Source organism: Apodemus sylvaticus, chromosome 10 (assembly GCF_947179515.1).
Source record: "Apodemus sylvaticus chromosome 10, mApoSyl1.1, whole genome shotgun sequence".
NCBI classification, from domain to species: Eukaryota; Metazoa; Chordata; class Mammalia; order Rodentia; family Muridae; genus Apodemus; species Apodemus sylvaticus.
In genome coordinates, this window is record NC_067481.1 from 51,480,427 (window position 1) to 51,499,553 (window position 19,127).

The window sequence follows — 19,127 nt, forward strand, 5'->3', positions numbered from 1 at the left end:
TAAAACAAAACAGAACCAAGGCCATGGCTCGCTCTTGACTGGCTCTGCTGGGGCAGGCAAACTCCTATGCTGTGAATGGATTGGGGGAATAATCTGGCGACATAGGAAAGACCTGAGGGCTTCAGGCTAACAGCCTGCAAGGAAACAAAGCCTGCCAATCAATCGCATGCAGCGGCCAGTGGCTCTTTTTGCTTTGGTCAGAGCTTGAGATGCCTGGAACCCACGTGAGACCTCGAGCTTCAGGAAGCAGCTAAACTGTGGGGATTCCTGCTTGACAGGAACTGAGATAAACAGTGACTCCGGAGCACCAAGAAGCCCTTGAGTGAGCGTTCCCTGTGTAGGTTCAAGTGCAGAGTGACAATGTTCTAACAAACGCCCATGGTCAGTGCTCATGGCCCTTCGTACGTCCGTTTCTTTCTGTTGCACTGTGTGTTTTCACACTATGAGGTTTGCCCTTCTTCTGATAATTTACTCCTCAGTGTTATGTGGGTGTGTGTGGGGGGGCGGGGGTGTTATTGTTTTGAGATAGAGTTACAGTACGGTGCCCAGCTGGCTTCACACTCCTGCTGCCGTGGCCCCTCCCAGTGAAGATGTGCCAAGCGCGCATGCTCACTTCTGCTAGATCTTTAACGTTGTGTCCTGCAATTCAGATGAATTCACTTGTATTTTACTCGGGTTTTTGTTGTCATTGTTGGTTTGTAAACAGATCCGTTTACTTCTTCTTTTCTAAACTGGGAGCTACAGGCTGTTGGTTTCATGTCTAGCTCTCCTGGCAGGACCCTTCTGTGCAATGCTGGGTAGAAGGATGGATTTATAGCTGTTGCAGCTGCTGCCGATTTAGGAAAATATCTATTTTCTACCATTTTTTTTTCAGTCAGTGAAGTGTTGGTGGGTTTTCCTAGATCCCTGCATCAGGTTGAGGACCTGCCCTCTGCTCCTTCTTGCTGACTTTAGCATAAAAGAGTTTGGCATGGTCTGCATCTTTTGAGAGGAACTGGGTTTTTGTTCTTGCTGTGCTGATTCGGTGTGTTAGAACAGGACTGACTGAGTAGATACTGAGCCTACCTTGAATTCCTGTGGCGAATCTCACCAGCCTTGGTCTGAGGGTAGAATTTTAGACCTAGTTTGCTGGGATTTTAGTAACCACATACACGGAGGTGTGGTCTGCAGTTTTTTGTTTTTGTTTTGTTTGTTTTACTTATGGGGATTTCTGGCTTGGGTATCTAACGTTGACCTAAGGAGGCTAAGTGGGAAATGCCACTCTCCAGTTCTCCTGCTTTTGGCAGAGACTGAAGCTGTGGTGTCAACTTTCTCTTATTAGTCTGTTAGAACCCCCTGCTGCTGTTATGTGGTTAGGTCTGCTGTGATTGGATGACTATTTCAATCTCTTTGCTTGCTGTAGATTGATATAGACTCCTATTTCTTTCCCAGTCAGTTTAATAACTGTCTTTTAAATTTTTGCCCATTTTATATATTTTCTACTTTCTTATCATATAGTTAATTGCTCATAGCCAGTCTTCCTTGTTCCTTTCTTTCTTTTGATTTTTCAAGACAGGGTTTTTCTGTACAGACCTGGCTGTCCTAGAACTTGCTTGGTAGAGCAGATTGGCCTTGAACTCAGGGATACCCACCTGCTTCTGCCCCCCAAGTGCTGGCATTAAAGATGTGAGGCCACTACTGCCTGGCTCATGGTATTTGTTATAGTTTATTTCTCCAAGGATGGCAGTGTATGGCTGGAGAGATGGCTCAGCTGTTAAGAGCACTGACTGTCTTGAGTTCAATTCCCAGCAACCACATGGTGGCTCACAACCATCTGTAATTGGATCCAATGCCCTCTTCTGGTGTGTCTGAAGACAGTGACAGTGTACTCACATACATTAAACAAACAAATAGGATGGCATTGTAATGGCCATTCGTGGTTGTCAACTTGACTATATCTAAAATGAACTACAATCCAGAATTGGAGGGCACCTCTGTGAACCTGATCCTGAGGCTGGAAGACAAAATTTTAATGAAAAGGAAAAAACTGAGAAAGGAAAAATACAAAATGTATGGTTTAAGTATTAAAGGGGAACCAGGAAGTAGAATGGAGCTGAATCCTATGTTCTAGAACACAACAGGTTAAGGGAGTGGGACTTTAGGGCAAGATCTTACCCAGTTAAATTTAGGTCCAGGCATGGTGGTACACAGCTTTAATCCCAGGAGACAGGCATGCAGATCTCTGAGTTCAAGGTCAGTCTACAGAACACAAGATTCAGGACAGCCAAGCTTAGGCAGTGAGGGAGAACAGAACAAGGGGGCCATGTTTCAGCTCCTGTAAGTAGCAGAACTCAGCAGCTTTGGACATGTGGCACTGGCTTTAGAGTGAAAAATAGAAGGGACTACTGGGACAATTGGTGCTAGTTAGCCAGAGCTATGGAATTAGTGGTGATTAAGAAGAGACCAGCATCATTGAGGTGACATTTTCTGGGAAGTGTTTTCTGAGAGCACAAAGAAGCTGTTCCTGAGAGAGCCAAGGTTGCACCACTTGCTGCAGTTGGACTTAGTAATGTGTAATAATCATCTAGGTGGTACTGATTTTGAAGACATGAAGGTGTTATGGAGTACAGCTGAGGCTTGGCACTGTGTAAGGCCATGGAAGGCCACTGGTGAAGGTGCAGCCTGAATTGCAGTTGATGGCCTAGGACTGAAGGGGCCATGCAAAAGAGTTGAGGTTTGACACTATCAAGAAAACCTATGAGAGGCTATTGATTAAGCCTAGTTGCACCAAAAGACCCTAGTGTAATGGAGGTTCCAGTACTATGGAATGATCGCCAAGAACAGCAATGGCAGTGGAGTGAGGTCAACCAGAGCTACAGAGGGCAGAGCTGGAGAAGTGACCTGAGCCCTGTGAGGAGCCCAGACGATCATGCCTAGATCCCAGGCATTGGAATAAGAAGCTGTAACGTTGACGTTCACTTGGAGAACCCCAAGATGTCAAAGATGCCAGAGCAATGGGACACTAGCCAAGGGAAGCTGCTAACGGAGTGGAACCAGCCCAGGAGAAAGAAGTTTGTTGCAGTCAACAAAAATGAAAAAGGAGTCATCGATCTGAAAACGGCTTTGATATTAGACACGGGAGATGCAGAGTGTGGAGTCTGTCCAGTCGGACCTGCTCAGCCCTGCTTACTCAGTCAACCTTGCTTGTTCAGTCCCTGCTTGCTCCGGCCCAAAGATTTATTTATTATTATAAATAATATGTAGCTGTCTTCAGACACACCAGAAGAGGGCATCAGATCTCATTACAGACGGTTGTGCAACACCATGTGGTTGCCGGGATTTGAACTCAGGACCTCTGGAAGAGCAGTGAGTGCTCTTAACCACTGAGTCATCTCTCCAGCCCCTTGTCTTTAATCTTTGAAGATGTTTAGACTTGGGTTTTTGAGTAACACTGGAAAGGCTGAGACTTTGGAGACTCATAGAAATGTATTAAGGACATTTTGCATGAGGAGACGGGCATGAGCCTTTGGTGGCTAAGGAAGTCTGAACGTCAGGAATGGTCTGAGTATGAACTGTCCTCCACAGGCCAGATTCCCAGCTGGAGAGACTGTTTGGGGATGTGGTGGGGAACATCAGGAGGCAAGGCTGAGCTGAAGAAGGCAGATCAAGCTGGGCGTGGTGGCCCACTGGCCATTCTTGTGGAGGACCAGGGTTGGGTTCCTAGTGCCCACATGCTGGCTCACAGCTCTGTAATGCTGTTCTAGGGGATCTGATGCCCTCTTCTGGCACTTCCAAGCACTCCATGTATGTCTAGAAAGGTGGAGTTAATGAAAACCTTCTAAAGTTCACTAGTACAGAGTGCAATGGCTGACACCTATTTCAAGATGGCTACAATTGTATAGACCTTGGGGGGGGGGGAACTAGATCATGAGGACTAAGCACTTGCTCTACTCCTGAGCTATACTCCCTACAGAGGTTTCTGAATGTTTCCAACACAATGAGTAGTGAGTGGGACCTGGGCAGGCAGGGCTGCAATACTCTTCACTATTTGGGAGCCTGAGACAGGAGGTTTGCAAGCTCAAGACCATCCTGGAGAACTTAGACCTTAAAATAAAAAACTCTAGAAATCTCAGTGGTCAGGTGATTGTTTAGTATGTGGGAAGCCATGGGTTAAATATGTAATACTGCAAGCAAGACAACATATGAACATCACATTATACCTGATTAAAATGGACAATGTGTCAACTTTAAATTAAATTTAAAATGTAAAAGGAATTTTAGTCAGCTGACTCTTCACTTCTGCTGGGAACTTGTGTCCTAATGAACAGTCTCACCACTATATTTTAGGGTGTCTCACCTGGTGCAGTGGCTGAGCAGCTGTGTTGACAGGACTCACAGTGGCGATGTGGGGATTTCCCAGGCATGGCATCTGCCTAGTTGTCATGGATACAGGTTGCTCAGCAGTTCTGAGATGACAGCCCATAAGGACATGAGTCTCCCAAGTAGCCTTTTAAACATGAAGGCAAATTGTGGCCAACAGCATAGGGAAGCCTCCCATGAATGGCACAGAGAGGCTCTTCACAGGGAGCAGGAAGATTAGGAGAGGCAAGGAGAGACAGGCAGACTGACCACACACCTTCAAGACATGGAATTTTACTTTGCCCAGAGTCAGATGCCATCCTTAGTTATCTCAGTTTTATAGGCTAGTGAATTCTCCTTTTAAATTTAACTAGTTTGGGGCCGGCAGGACAGCTTGGCAGGTAAAGGCCCTCACTGCCAAACCCGCCAACCTGAGTTTCCTCCTCAGGACCCTGGTGAGGGTGAAGAGATTCTTTTTTTTTTTTTTTTTTTTGGTTTTTTGAGACAGGGTTTCTCTGTGTAGCCCTGGCTGACCTCGAACTCAGAAATCCGCCTGCCCCCAACCCCCCCTGCCTCCCAAGTGCTGGGATTAAAGGTGTGTGCCACCACCGCCTGCCCCGAAGAGATTCTTTTAGGTTGTTTTACGGCCTCCACCATTCAGTGTGCCGTGCTTGTGGACACATACCCGCACAAACAAATTTAGTTTGGAGTTTAACTTAAATCTGAGGAAAGCTCACTGAATTCTGGAAAGTGTCTTCAAAGTTAAGTCTCAATCCCCTTTGAACTGAGGGAAGATACAGTAGCCAAGCATCCCTAAGAAAGAATGAATTTGCCAATGGCTGCCAGTGCTTGACTGGACCTTGTCAGGGGCCTTTCTACTTGAGAAAATGTTTATATATTCTCTTCTCATACACTGCTGATATTTTAACAATTCTGTCTGTCTGTCTATCTATCTATCCATCTATCTATCTATCTAGTATGTCGCTGTATGTGGATGTTAGAAGACAACTTTTTAATTTTTTTATTTTTTGGTTTTTTCGAGACAAGGTTTTTCTATGTAGCCCTGGCTGTCCTGTAGACCAGGCTGGCCTTTAACTCAGAAATCTGCCTGTTTCTGCCTCCTAAGTGCTGGGATTACAGGCATGCACTACCACTGTCTGGCTAGCAGAAAACTTTTAAGACTCTTCACTTCTTTCTGGGTTAAAATTATGGTTACCTGGCTAGGCTGCAAGCCCCTTCACCCACTGAGCCATCTCAATAGCTCCTAAACTCTTTTTGGGCCAGAAAAGTTTTTCATTGGCAAGTGGTAAGAGACCAGCCAACCACGAGCACTCTTACCCTGTCCTCTATCCGCCCGGTGGTCCTCAGTAGGGGCTCAAACAGTGCAGTTAGAATCGCACTCCTACCTTCTGCTTTAACAGCTGTGCACTGGTCTCTGGCTTTTCACGGGATGGCAGCAGACGACAGTAGGGTCTCCAAGCCCAGTGCTTTGTCAGCTTGATGGGAGGAAGAATTCTTCTCATAGTACAGTGGATCTCAACCTTCTTAATAATGCAACATCAAGTTGTGGTGACCCTCAACCATAAAATGATTTTTATTGCTACTTCATAAATATCTTGCTATAGTTATTAATAGTAATGTAAATATCTGATATGTAGGACCTCCTATATAGATCCTTCCTATGCAGAAAGAATCATTTGGCCTCCAAAGGTGTCGTGACAGGCTGAGAATCACTGCTTTAGAGCCTCCTAGCAGGTATCAGTATCTCTGCGGCAGGAAATGGCTCACAGCCACCCTGACTGCAAGAGGAGATGGGAAAGGAAGCATCCCACAGACAGAAATGAGATTACTAGGATGGCAGCCAAGGAAGGCACCACCCAAGGATGAATCCCCTGGATGGCCACAGTGAAGGGCAAGACTCCCAGTCCAACCAGCAGAGGCCGGGCCCTGGGGGGTCTTCTGGACTCCTTCCCACCCACAAGCAGGCAGTGAGGAGGTTCTGAAGTCCCATCTGTTTGGTTGGGTGTACACTTCAAAGTATATCTCACAAGAGAAACTGAAGGGCCAGGCATGAGAGACATGGGCAGGGCACTGTGGGTTTCAGGCCAGTATTGGGGATTCGGCAAGGTCCTTCCACAGGGGTAAGGGGGCAGGAAAAGGAAAAGAAAAGGGAGAAATCCACACAGAGTTGTACTTTTTTTATATAGAATTTTTACAATATATTTCTCTTCATTTGCATATCTTATCCACAACTTAAAACATTCTTTTTACAGGCTGAACTCACTCAGCTGATATAATCAAAATTCTTTCTTTCAACCAAATAAGAAAAATTCAAAATCGTAAACCCGTAAGAAAACAAATTAAAAACAATGATGAAAATAAGTCACTCCTCTCATTAGAACAGTGTCTGTACAATACATATGATTTGGAACAGACTTCTTTATAGATTAGGCACATGTTTCCACGACCCCTTATGCCTGCCAGTTTTGTTTCGGTCCAGGCAGTCTTGCCTCCTAAGAGTCAAGGGGACATTGGCCTTGATGGAAATCCTTTGGGTCCTCCTGCCCTGCTGGGGTCAGGAGACATTGGCCTGGCTCAGCAGTGCCACCCAGTGGCCTAGAGAAGCAGAGGCAGTGGGCTGCAGGTGGCAGGTCAGGAGGGAACCTGTCAGAGAGCAGCTGTGGTGTGTGAAGGGCAAACTGAAGCACGCAGAGAAAACAGCAAGCACTGAGTGCAGAGGAGCTATGGAGTCCAGCGCTTATTTACAATTGCTCTTCCTGATGGAAGGGTGGGAGGAGAGTTGGGGCCACTGTCCCAAGGGAGGCCCCCAGCCTTGGCCTGCCCCACCCATCTGCTCTCTCTACTCAGTCTGAGGTGTGGAGGGGTGTGAGTGTGCCATCTCCTCCCCCATCTTCTCACTGCTGTGTGATCTGAGCCACCGTGAGGGAGGCCTCTTCACCATGCCCCGAGACTTGTTCTGACTCTCATCTGAGACCTACTTGGAGGGAATGGCATGCAGCGGGGGCCTTCTCTGGGTTTAGGCAGCTTGCAAAGCGCAGGTGCTTTGGCAAAGAGCAAAAGATGAGAAAGAGGTTCCTCTGGGCCAGCAGGGACCATGTCCCACACCATGGGACCTGGACCAAGTTCCCTCTGATGTCAGGGTGGTGGACCATAGGTCACTCCATTTGTTTCTATGCGTTTATAACCCATCTCTTCTCATTCTGTAGCCATTTTTTCCTGTGTGCTGGGGTTCATCGGATAACCTAATTCTATGACTGGGCAGGAAGTACTTTTGCACAGGATGCTCCCACACCTGCAGGTGCAGGTTCTGCCAATCAGCCCCTTGCCAACTCCAGAAGGGTCTTCAGAAGCCGAAGGGGCAAGTCCAGTGTGGCCTGGCTACTGGGAGTCTTTTTCCGCATTATGCCTGTGAGGTGGGACATGCCTCTGGCCCAGATACCTGTCCTTCAACAGCAGGTGCCTCAGGATTCTTTCTTCCCGACAGTCCATGGCCTGATGCCAACCCAGCATCCACTCTGTGGCTCTGGGGAAAAAATTTCATCAGCATTTCGGGGCAATGCTAAAGCCATAGAAGGAAATATGCGAAAGTATTCACTAGAACTAATGTAGTTATTGCTAGATAGGGGACGGCTAACTAATCAGGCAAGAGGTCCAAGGTTGTAGGTTGCTGATCACCATGACCTTGGGGCAGAAGTATAATCAGGTGTGTCCTGACTCCTGAACAAGGGCTCCTCTGAGGGCACTGCAGGGGCTGGAGTGTCCCTCCAGTTCTGTCACTTCCACACATACCAGCTTGTCCCTAGGCATTCCCTAGGGGACTTCTCAGGGAGTCAGTGTGGTTCTCTTCCCTAAAAACATGAGGGGAGACCAAACATACTAAAACAAGTGAAGACATGCAGATGTGTGCTCAGAGCCATGGCATGGGTGACAAGCAGAACCTGCCAGCTGCTCCCAAGGGCACTTGCTCTCACTGTGAATTGGCCAGCTGAGCTGTGGCATGAAGAAGATTGCTTGGGAACTGGAGGTGGCTGGGAGGTGCTCATGTTGGTTATGGGCTGGTGTCCCAACAGGGCCGCTGCTGCCGCAAGCTGCAAGTCTCACTGCAAAGGCAGCTCTGGGTGGATGGTATCTTCTCCCAATGGCAAGCCTGGCAGCTCCTGCTCAGTGAGACAGAATCCTTTCAGAGACTGCATCCAGGCCTTCAGTGCTGTGACTCCCCTAGAGGAGACTGGTTTCTGTTCTCTATTTTCGAAATAACTTTCCTAAGGCCTCTTGATGGCTTTTTCTGAGCCACTCTGCACTGCGGTGCCTGCACAGCGGGCCTTTTTGATGAGGCGGCTGCTTGGTATCCAGATGGGAGCAGGGGTGCAGAGGCTGCAGGGGTTTCCTGAGCAAGGTTGGAGGTCTGCTATAAACCCCTGCAGACAAATGATCAAGTCCATGCATCTCGCACTGAGGCTAACACTCAACATTCCAGAGGCGTGTGGCCTTGTTTGGGTAGTTGATGGCCAGGCTGATAGCAGCAATGTTCTGCAGGGCCTGTGGAGAGAAAGAACAGTCACCAACATCAAGAGCCACTGACTTCCTCATTTGGAGTTCAAGTCCCTCTGCTGGAGGGTGACAAGGTGAGCAGAGGTAGTGCCCCTTACCCAGTGGCTCACAGGCAGAATGAGAAAGAAAACAAAAGCAAAGGGCACAGGCAAACCCTGGGGTGGGGAATAAGCAACCATGGGCCACGGCAGCGGTCTAGCTGCTGAAGCAGGCTCTGGGAGAGTCATATACAGGAACAGAAGGGAAGCATGGAGGTTCACATAAGAGGTAAAGAGCCAGTGCTAGAGGAGAGGGACCCATGGGGAGCTCATGAACAGTGCGGGGAAAGCAGCTGTCCCAGAAGGATGTGTCTAGAAGGCAGACCACCAGTAAAGAGACTGGCCAGCTGTGGGGAGGGTCCCAGGGAAGGGGGACTAGATATGTATGGGCCAGTCAAGCCCACGGGAGAGAAAGCTGGAACCAAAGCAGCCACACATTGAAATGTTACTGCACATCAAGAAAGCAAGGGCCATAGCAGCTTCCCTGCTTTGGTAGGGGAGCCCCAGTTCTGAGCAAAACACTTCTAACTGTCCACATAGAGCCTTCTGTGAGGGACTAGGCTCGGGACGAGTCCCAGGAGGATGCCAGATGAGTAAAGTTCTATGGAAAAGCAGTGGAGATCCCCCATCTGTCTGTTCTGGTCTAGGGCACAACACTTCCTTTTCCAGGATGAGTACGAGAGTCCAGCTTTTGCTGACCCAGACATTAAAGAAGTCTGCAAAAATGGAACTAGGGCTGCTGTCCTCAAAATTATTTTGTTTTGAAGAGATTTTTCCCAAAACACATTAACATGAAATGTGTTTACTACTGTCTTAAAAATTGAATTGATACATAAATGTTTAACTATTGTTCTAATCTAGACACGTAAGTCTAACCTCTAACACTGCATACTGATGTATACAGGGTAACAATGAACAGCTTTCTTGGGTCCTCTATTATTGAGAAGCACAGCTGTCAGAAGAGGAGTTTTCCAGCCAGGGAAGCAAGGTACCTCCAAAAAATCCAAAAATATCCAAAATCTAAATCTATGGAAACTTCCGAGATCAGCCAACTAGTAGTCAAGTGAAGGCCTGGCTGTTTTGGTTTTAGAGACACAGATTCTTGCAAGCGTCTTCTTACCCCACAGTTTAATATGAGTGACAGTGATGAATGAGGCCCCTGCTCCTTCTGAGAGCAGAAGGAAGAGACCGAACTGCAGCCGAGCTTCTTGTAAACTCTGGACCTGCCATGTAACTCTAACTCACCCACTCTCACATTCCCACCCCTAGTTCCGGCAAGTGAGGGGGTATTTGTTATCTATCACAGGAACATGACCTACAGGCCAGCTCTTTGGGGACAGGGAGGAGGTACCTGTGCTGCACATCGGAGAAGGTGGTCCTCGGTGGTTAAGGCCAGCAGGTACTCCTGCAGCAGGCCAAGCTCCTGTAAAGACAGCATGGGCTCCTTGAATGACAGAAGGCAGGAAGGCTGAACAGAGGACACCCACAGGCAGACAGGAGCCTCCAGGGGTAAGCAAGCTCACTACGAGGCACCTGTGACACCACACACTCTACAGCCATGAGGGAGCCTAGCTGGAAGGACCAGGGACCTGGTTCCAGAGCTAACCCTGATGCCTGCAGGGTGACCAGGCAGGGTACTGTCATCATGTCTTCCTGAGGAAGACAGGCAAAGGACTTATGAAAGGCCCTTTCATGTGGCAATTCAATGAGTCTATTGTGCCTAGGAGAAGAAAGAAGAGGAGGAAGAGGAACATATCTGTTTGATTTTTCCAGAAGTCCCTGCTGTCAAGAGCCAGTCTAAGGTAGTCCCTGGCCCCCTTTGGCTATAGGCCAGACAAAATAAGCAATCTAAGTTGACCTAGGTTCTCTCCTCCCTGGGCTGAGAATATGGGTATGTATTCTGGGGATGCTGGACTGCAGGCCCAGGTCTGCCTCCCGGTGAAGCCTGGATAGCCTAGGCTTGAAGGCTTGGGTGTAACTAGTCCTGTCATGAGCAGGAACTGGTAAAAGCATACAGAGGTAAAATCCTCACTGCCCAGACTTCAGTGCAAGAGGTGGACACATCCTTACCTGGGCACGGTTCTCTGTGACAAAGAAGAGCTCAGTGAGGGCTCGGTGTAGAGGCAGGAGGATGCCAGGCTGTGTCACATCCTCAAACAGGCCGTACTCCATGTGAGTAAAGAGCTGCCACAGAGGCCTCAGCAGCCCCAGGTCACAGAGGTCACTGCAGGCAAGCACGGGGCAGTTAACTGAGAAGTACATCACCCAAGAAAGAAACTGCGGCTCAGGCTCTCCCTTTTCCACCCCACTTCTCTCTGAAATGGTTGCACAGTCCTAACAGTAAAGGAAGAGTAGGGCAGTACCCAAACCCCAAAAATGACTCTAAAGAATCCAGAGGTGGAAGTGTGCTCACAGGGGTCACTGCAGTTTTTCTTTAACTGTTTTTACATTTATTTATCATTTATTTATATATTTACTTATTGGGGGTAGTGTGTGTGTGAGAGGGTGTGTACCCTAGCATGCACATGTCGAGCAGGGGAAAACTGTGGGAGTTGGTTCTTCCTTCCTGCCATGTGGGTTCTGTGGATCAAACTCAGGTCATCAGGTTCAGTGGAAGTGTCTTAGCCCAGTAAGCTAGCTCGTTGCCCCTAATTGTGTGTTTTTAAAAATAGTCACTATAAAGACCTTCTAGTGACAGCTGAAATACCACCAGGCAAAAATGTCTTATTTTGTTTCACTAGGTACCCTAGGCTGTCTTTGAAGTCTTCACAATCCTTCTGCCTCAGCCTCTCAAATACTGGAATTACAGGTGTGAGCTATCATACAGCCTTAAGCTAAATATTAAGTGGAAAAATCAAGGTATAACACATCACAAATAAAATAAAACAAATTAAAAAAATGAAGAGCTACTGAATGGGCAAGGAAGACAAAGATTATTTTGATATTCAGTCATAAAATAGAAAATATACTTGTACCAGGTGGTGACACTTTCTACCTTTATTCCCACCCACTCAGAAGGTGGAGGCAAGTGGATCTTTGTGAGTTTGAGGTGAGCCTGGTCTACAGAATTTGTTCCAGGACAGTGGAACTACATAGAGAAACCCTGTCTTTAAAAAAAAGAAAGGAAGGAAGGAAGGAAAATACACTTGAATCTTTCAAAGATACAATTATAAAAAAGAAAATATACTTGCAAGCTTGCTGGACCTGAAATCCTGCCTCCAGGAGAAGGCCTAAATCTCCTCAGACCTGTGTGCTGAGAACCCCCAGCTTCTGAACTTGCAGTGGATGGGGCTGTGGATCCCAGGTCAAAACCTCTCAGAAGGAAAAATTAGGAAATCCACAATACTCTGAGCTCACTACAGGATAAACATGTGTCCACATACACACATGCAGTGATTCTGCCTTCTCTTTTGTAACTTGAAAGAGTCTCCCCCTCCAGTGCTGTCTTAGCGTCCATCATTTCCCCCAAAGGAGCACATGCTCATCAAGTAAAGAGATAGAATTACAGGAGTGGGGCTTGTTGAAGACACCTGCAGGGCTGCCCGCCTGAGACTGGTTCTCTACTGTGGCTTCTATTGTACTCAGGCCAGGAAGTCTTTAACTCTCCAAGGAGCCTGAGCCGTGTGACCAGGCACTGGGGAGTAGGTTGTATGTTCCCCACCATCATCACCCCCAGGTCTTCCTCCAGGTTCATAATGGAGGGATACAGGGGGTCATGTTGGCATGGAAGGGCCAGAGCGGGGTATTTGAGAGTACCCCTAGGTTCAGGAGTCGTTCCTGGAAAGAAGACTGGCAAAAGCTAGAAAACTGTGGAAAGACATTGCCCCAGAGCCAGAAGGGCCTGCCAGCCCTTTGCAGTGTGACATTGCTTATAGAGTGTATCATCCAGGGTCTCTACTGGGAGCTCATTTGGAGCTAAATGACATACAATGTCTGTACATGGGGATGTGGTCCTAACAGCAAGCACCCCCCAAGCCCTCTCTCACCCTCTGCTGCCAGCCTAGGGACTGACAGTGAATGATGCATCACTTTCTCTTGACTTAAAGATTCCTTTAATTAAAAAAAAACAAAACAAAACTATCTTCATATCCCTTTATCCTTTGAATATCATCTCCTCTCACTGACTCATACAATGTGTGTATTTTGTCCACATACCAAAAAAATGCAGGGAAGAGCAGCTCCTATGCTCAGGGCTATGGGTGGGACGCATGGCTACTATGTCTACAGCATAGAAACCACAGTTTTTTCTCCTGAGATGAGAACTGGGAAGCCACCGCCACATTCCTACTTCTATTCAACACTGTAGCAGAAGTCCTGTCAGAGAAAAAGGCCAAACTCTGCTCCTGTGAGGGAGAACTAAAACTCACCATCACAGACTTAGTGTGGTCTAATCCACACACTCACTCAGAGGAGATGTCGGATATCCGGGAACAGACCAAAGTGACACAGCAGCAAAACAAAAGTTTGAGACAGTCTTACCAATGTAGCCCAGGCTGTCCTTTTGGGTGTTGAGATTTTTAGGCATAGACCATCATAACCAGCACAAATTTTAAATAAAAATTATAACAGCATAAAAACATTAAATACCTATGAATACACCAAACAAATCCTGTATGAATTGTCTACAGAAATGTATAAATGATTTCAAGAATGTAGATTCAAGATACAATGGAAGAAGAGAAAATGACTGTGGATTAGAGGATCAACATTCTATGGAATTTGATTTCCCTCAAACTGATGTCTGGAGCTATTAGGAGGCTGGGGGTGTATGTGGCTCAGTGGTAGAGTTCTTGCCTACCATGTGGAAGGCCATGGGTTCAAGTCCCAGCATCATAAAAAAAAATTTCACTGGCCATGGTATAGGTTGGGAGTATGAACAACAGGGCCCAGATATGCATATAAGGGAGATGGGGACACAGAAAAAAGTTTTTCCTTTTTCAGTTTGAAACAGAAATTCACTACATAGCACTGGCTGGCCTGGAATTCGTTATGTAGACCAGGATGGTCTCCAACCCACAGAGATACAACTGCTCCCTGATGGGATTAAAGGCATACGGCATCACACCAGCCTGAAATACATTTTTACGGCTTTGTGTATGGTCTATGTATGTATTCATGTGCATGTGTGTATAGATGCTATGAGTGTGCATGTGGGGGCCAGAGGTCAACATCAGGGGTCTTTCTCAGTCACTCTGCACCTTATATTATTTTTTTTATTAGATGCATTCCTTTCGTGTGTAATTATTTTGTCTGGGTGTATGTGCAGTCATGTGTATGCCTGGTGGCCTTGGATCCCTGGAACTGAAATTGCAGTTATGGAGGAAGAACTACCTTGTGGGTGCTAGATCTTGAAGCTAAGTTCTCTGCAAGAGCAACAAGTGCTCTCGACTGCCGAGCCATCTCTCCTGGCCGCATGAACCTTTTTTTTTTTTTGGAGACAAGTTCAGACCTCGGTGGGTCATCTAGGCTGGTTGGTCCTTGAGTTCCAGGTACCTACTTGTTGCTACTCTCCTTCCCCAAGTGCTGAAGACCCGAACTCGGGTCCTTATGCTTGTGTAGACACTGTATAGCCTGCACCATCTCTCCATCCACCACCCCCTTTTGAGACAGGGTTTCATGTATCCTGGTTCACCCCTAATCTCATATGTAGCTGAGGATGAGCCTGATCTTTTTTGTCCATGTAGAAATTAACATGCCAATATAAACATGGATAGGTACTCTGTGGGTAAAAAGATTTATAAATCATTAGAAGATCAGCGATCAGGGTTAAGATGCTCAGTGCAGCCAGTGCTGCCCACAGACTGATCTCTGAATCTGAGGCCAGGCTAATCTATACAGTAAAGTTCCAGAACAGCAAGGCTACATAGCAAGACCCTGTTTACAAGCAAACAAACCAAAGTGAAAAAACACACTCCCAACATAGGATGGGGGATACTGGGGTACACCTGAAATCCCAGTGCTCAGGAAGCTGTGGCTGGAGGACTTAGAGCTCTAGGCCAGCGGGGTTCCATACTGAGCTCTCATCTTAAAACCAAACACCCAAGACAATCTTGAAGTGAAGAAGCAAGCAGAAGGACTTCCACAATTAAATGATAAGATATGTAAATCAGTCATAAGTCTGTAGTCTTTAAAACAGCATTGGGCTACAGGCAAGAAAACGCCCAAGTTATGAAGATGTGAGACCAGAGGTAACAGTACAGAGTGCTCAGGTCAAAGATGGATTTAGAACCAGAGGAAAACACTAAAAACTCAAACTCTTATACCAACATTCATCCCAGGTGGATGAGAGATGTTATGTGAAAGAAAATGCAGGTAAGCTTCTAGAAAGAAACAGCAGATACCTTTATGACCTTTGAATGAAGCAAAAATTACTTAAACTGGACACAAAACCCATTAACTTAACGGAATGACATTAAAATTACATTCAAGTAGGAGCGGGCGTCTCCAGGAACTGAGCCCGACAGCCTACCTGTGATTGCAGCATCGCACAATCCTCAGCAGCAAGTGGATGGCTTTTAGTCGCTGATGGCCAGTCTGGCGGCAGGCCACGCCCACCAGCCATTCCCAGATCTTGCCCAGTGGGAGGTGAGGTATAACCCTTTCTTCAGACAACATCTGCTTCAAGATCTCAAACCCTGGTACCCCAAACAGACATTTTAAAAACAATTACTACATTAAAAGTTTTACATTTTGTAAGCCATTCACATTTTAATAGATAGGGTGAAATCTTGTGAACATTTACATCTGACTGAAACTAAATTTTGTTTTGTAAAATAACACAAGAACAACATTCTCAGTTCTTCATTTTTGCAGAAGGATCTGGCAAAAAACCCCAAGGGTCTTCTTTCAGAGGGTGACAGAAGGCTCTTTAATCTGCCCATTTAAGAGTACAAGTCATCATCCATGACCTTGTGAAGAAAGCCAGGTGTGAGGACTGTGAGACACATTTGAAAGGTCTAAGATACAAGACTTGCTTTGATTTTAACAAAAGTCAGTGACATAATGACACCTCTGGCCAGAGTGTGACTGGTGGGCAAGCATGCAAACTGAAAGGGGGAGCACACACCTGTCTGGAACCGCCCCAGGTGTCCGGCTGTCACAGTGAATCGGTATCCCCATTCAGTGTTGCTCATGTCTGAGGTAAATCGGTAATACAGAGTATCTCCTGGGTCACAACCAGAGACAGGTCAGGATATGGGAGCGACAAGGACAGCAGTTTCTCATTAAATACATAAAGCTCATTTTAAAACCTGCCAACAATTCTTCTAAATATTATGCTTTTTAAAAGTTTGTTTTCTCTTTACTTATTTTGGGGTGAGAAGTGTGTGTGAGGTAGACATATACATGCCGAGGTATGTATGTAGTTGGCTCTCTCTTTCTCACTACGTGGGTCCTGGGGCTTGAACTCAGGCTGACAGGCTTGGCAGCACAGTGCCCTCACCACCGAGTCATCTCGCTGGCCTTCACTAGGAGATGGCTCACGGGGCAAGAGTGCGAAGCCTGACAACTGAGGTTCCATCCCTGGGATCGGTGTGGAGAAGACTGATTCTAACAAGTAACCTCTGATCTCCACAGGTGCACTGAGACACATATTCAACCCCTTAAAGGAATAAACAAACATACACAAAAATTTAAAGGAAAAGTCTATATAGTGACTTTTTTTTTTTAAAATTACCTGGAAGCTCAAAATCTTTCCACTTCTGTTGGGACCCGCTGAAGTTGTGCCGGTCCTGCTGAAAGTCACTACTGCTGGACATGGCTAGTTCATCACAGCCTTCCTCGGTATTGCACTGAGGGTCAAATTTGATTGAGAGGTAGATTGCGCCAGGAATGTGAACTTTATCCTAGGGAGGGAGACAGAGAATACTTCTATTACTGTCACTAGCTGCCACTTCGGCTATCACTGTAACCAGGTACATGGAGCATAAGCAACCGTCTCTCCAGTCCCTCCTCCAGCTCAATTTAGCCAAGGTGTTGAACAAAGACTCTGTGAAGGTGTGGCACAGCGGGCAGCCAGGATAGGGTATTGACAGGGAACTTCCCAGGGGAAGGGACGCATGAGCACCAGAGCAGCTCAGCAGGGGCTGCACTGGAAAGGTCTGCATGTTTTGAGCGTGGCAGGGAGTGTGGCTTGGGTGGGGTGTTAGAGGCTGTGCCATGACTATGTGTGCTAAGGAGAGGTGTCCAGATTGACTCTGCTCTCATCCTGAAGAATCACAGCTACTGAGGAGCCAGGCCAGGGGTGAGTGTGGAGAAGGGAGAGGGTGTAGCAACAGGAGGCCCACAGGCCAGTGTGGGGCAGTTGGGAGAATGGAATGACCCCTTCTGCAGTACACCTCGGCATCTGAACGGATGAGGTGAAGCTAGGGAGCAGGGGAGAAGAGGCTTAGAGGACGGGGAGAGGAGGACATCTCTGTGGAATGATGTCTCAGGTGATCAGGTCAACTTCTGAGCCAGCTTCTATGTCCTGACTGCCGTAGGCTATTCCCTCTTAGGAGCCCAGGCCTTGCCAGCTCCAACCTTTCTAAAGGGCTAAGGAAAGGTGCATGACATTAGGTCATTGAGAGCACCTGAGGTGGCCCATGCCTTCTGAGTCTAATTCTTATAGTTCTCTATTTAGACACAAATTCAGGATGGAAAAGATGAAGTTTTGAGGGCTAGGTAATTAAAAAGGGCCTTACGTCTCTAAGGTGTGGCCCATCAAGAGACAGTTAAAGAGACTGACTCTAGACCCCCATACAAACTTAATGCTGGAAGCTGAGGAGGAGTCACTTGACAGAGCTTACTATGGGAAAGGAGACTCTCCTCTGAAGGCCAGAAGCCCACATTTTCTTATTGATCCACCTCAGTCTGGAGAAGGGGAAACCTGGCCACCCAGGAGAAAAGGAAATATGTTCTTAGTCAGGGTTGGTGAGAAGAGGGAGACAGTTTCTGATGTTGTTGTACCTCAAAGCTGGTGTTGTTGTTATATGGGTGTTTAGATTCCCTCACTTGCACCTCCATTCCTGGTTCTTCCATGAACTGGCAGGCAGCCAGGGCCATGGTCCCCAGCATGTTCTCTCGGCAGCCCTGGAGGACTTTCTGTAGGATCTGAGAAGACAGAGAGTGGGTAAAGGCAGAGCCAGCTAGTGTCATCAGAAGGAAGAAGGAAGAACCTACTTCAGTCTGAGACCCACTGGCTCGAAGGCACTGGCAACCATACAACCTGCCCCCAATTCAACTCCAGCTCCCCTCTCAACAGGCCCTGTTCTGAATCAGAATAATAACTTCTAGGAGGCCCTCAAGCACTCACCACCAAGCAGGTAGAAGGAGCTGTAAATATACATTACAGCACACAGGGTCAAATGGCCAAAATGAGGAGCTCTGGGGACCAAGAAGCAAAGAAGTACATGTCTAAGACAGGGCGAGCCAAGGCAGAGCCAGCCCAGCCCTACTCTTCATGGAGGGCAGATGAGGCTAGAGCACGCTGCCAGTGCCTGCAGGGATGTGATGCTAGCCAACAATCTAGGGTTTGCAGAAACCAATGGTCCTAGGTGGGCAAAACAAGGGTCAGAGAACACATCAATCTCGCCATGCCCAGCACACTGCATGGGAGTGAGAGGATTAACATGCCTCATGATTTCTTCACCTGACCCCAGGGAAAGCGTGACTAAGCCTGCATCAGAAGGAATAAATGCACAGGGATGCTGAAGTGTGGACCAGGATGTCTTCTGTGATGCTGGGCTCTCTGCTTCTATGCAGTAAAGTGGAAAGTGGACTCTGACCTAGCATTAGTTACATATTCATTTATATGTATGCATGTGGCTTGAAGATATATATGCACACCATATTCATATAGGTGTCTATGGAGGCAGAAGAAGGTCATGGATCCCCCAGAACTGGAGTAGTAGGAGATTGTGAATGTCCCAGCGGGAGTGCTAGGCTTAAACCTATGCCTTCTGCAGGAGCAGCAAGTACCTGTAACTGCTCAGCTATCTTTCTAGCCTCACAGCATTATTCTAAAAGAAAACAAGGAAGGCCTGATATGAAAACAAAACAGATGAGGTGGAGACATGGCCCGATGGTTAAGAGCACTGGCTGCTCTGACAGGGGACTCTAGTTCAGTTTGCAGCACATGAATGCTCACCACCATTTTAAACTACAGTTTTAGGAGATATGACACCCTCTTTTGGCCTTTGA

At 47.1% G+C, this 19,127-nt stretch overlaps 1 protein-coding gene across 2 annotated transcripts in view; it reads right to left on the bottom strand.

The window, feature by feature from the left end:
• Positions 1-6,521: 6,521 nt before the first annotated feature.
• The window catches only part of Zzef1 (zinc finger ZZ-type and EF-hand domain containing 1), a 125,611-nt gene continuing 113,005 nt past the window's right edge, over positions 6,522-19,127 (bottom strand). For both annotated transcript variants that reach the window (XM_052194389.1, XM_052194388.1), the window contains exons 49-55: positions 17,895-18,038; positions 16,624-16,792; positions 16,015-16,113; positions 15,418-15,583; positions 11,019-11,172; positions 10,300-10,371; positions 6,522-8,898 (exon numbers count right to left, since the gene is read on the bottom strand). In XM_052194389.1, the coding sequence (XP_052050349.1) occupies positions 8,818-8,898; positions 10,300-10,371; positions 11,019-11,172; positions 15,418-15,583; positions 16,015-16,113; positions 16,624-16,792; positions 17,895-18,038 (885 nt within the window). In that variant the 3' untranslated portion in view covers positions 6,522-8,817. The remainder of the gene's footprint in view (positions 8,899-10,299; positions 10,372-11,018; positions 11,173-15,417; positions 15,584-16,014; positions 16,114-16,623; positions 16,793-17,894; positions 18,039-19,127) is intronic.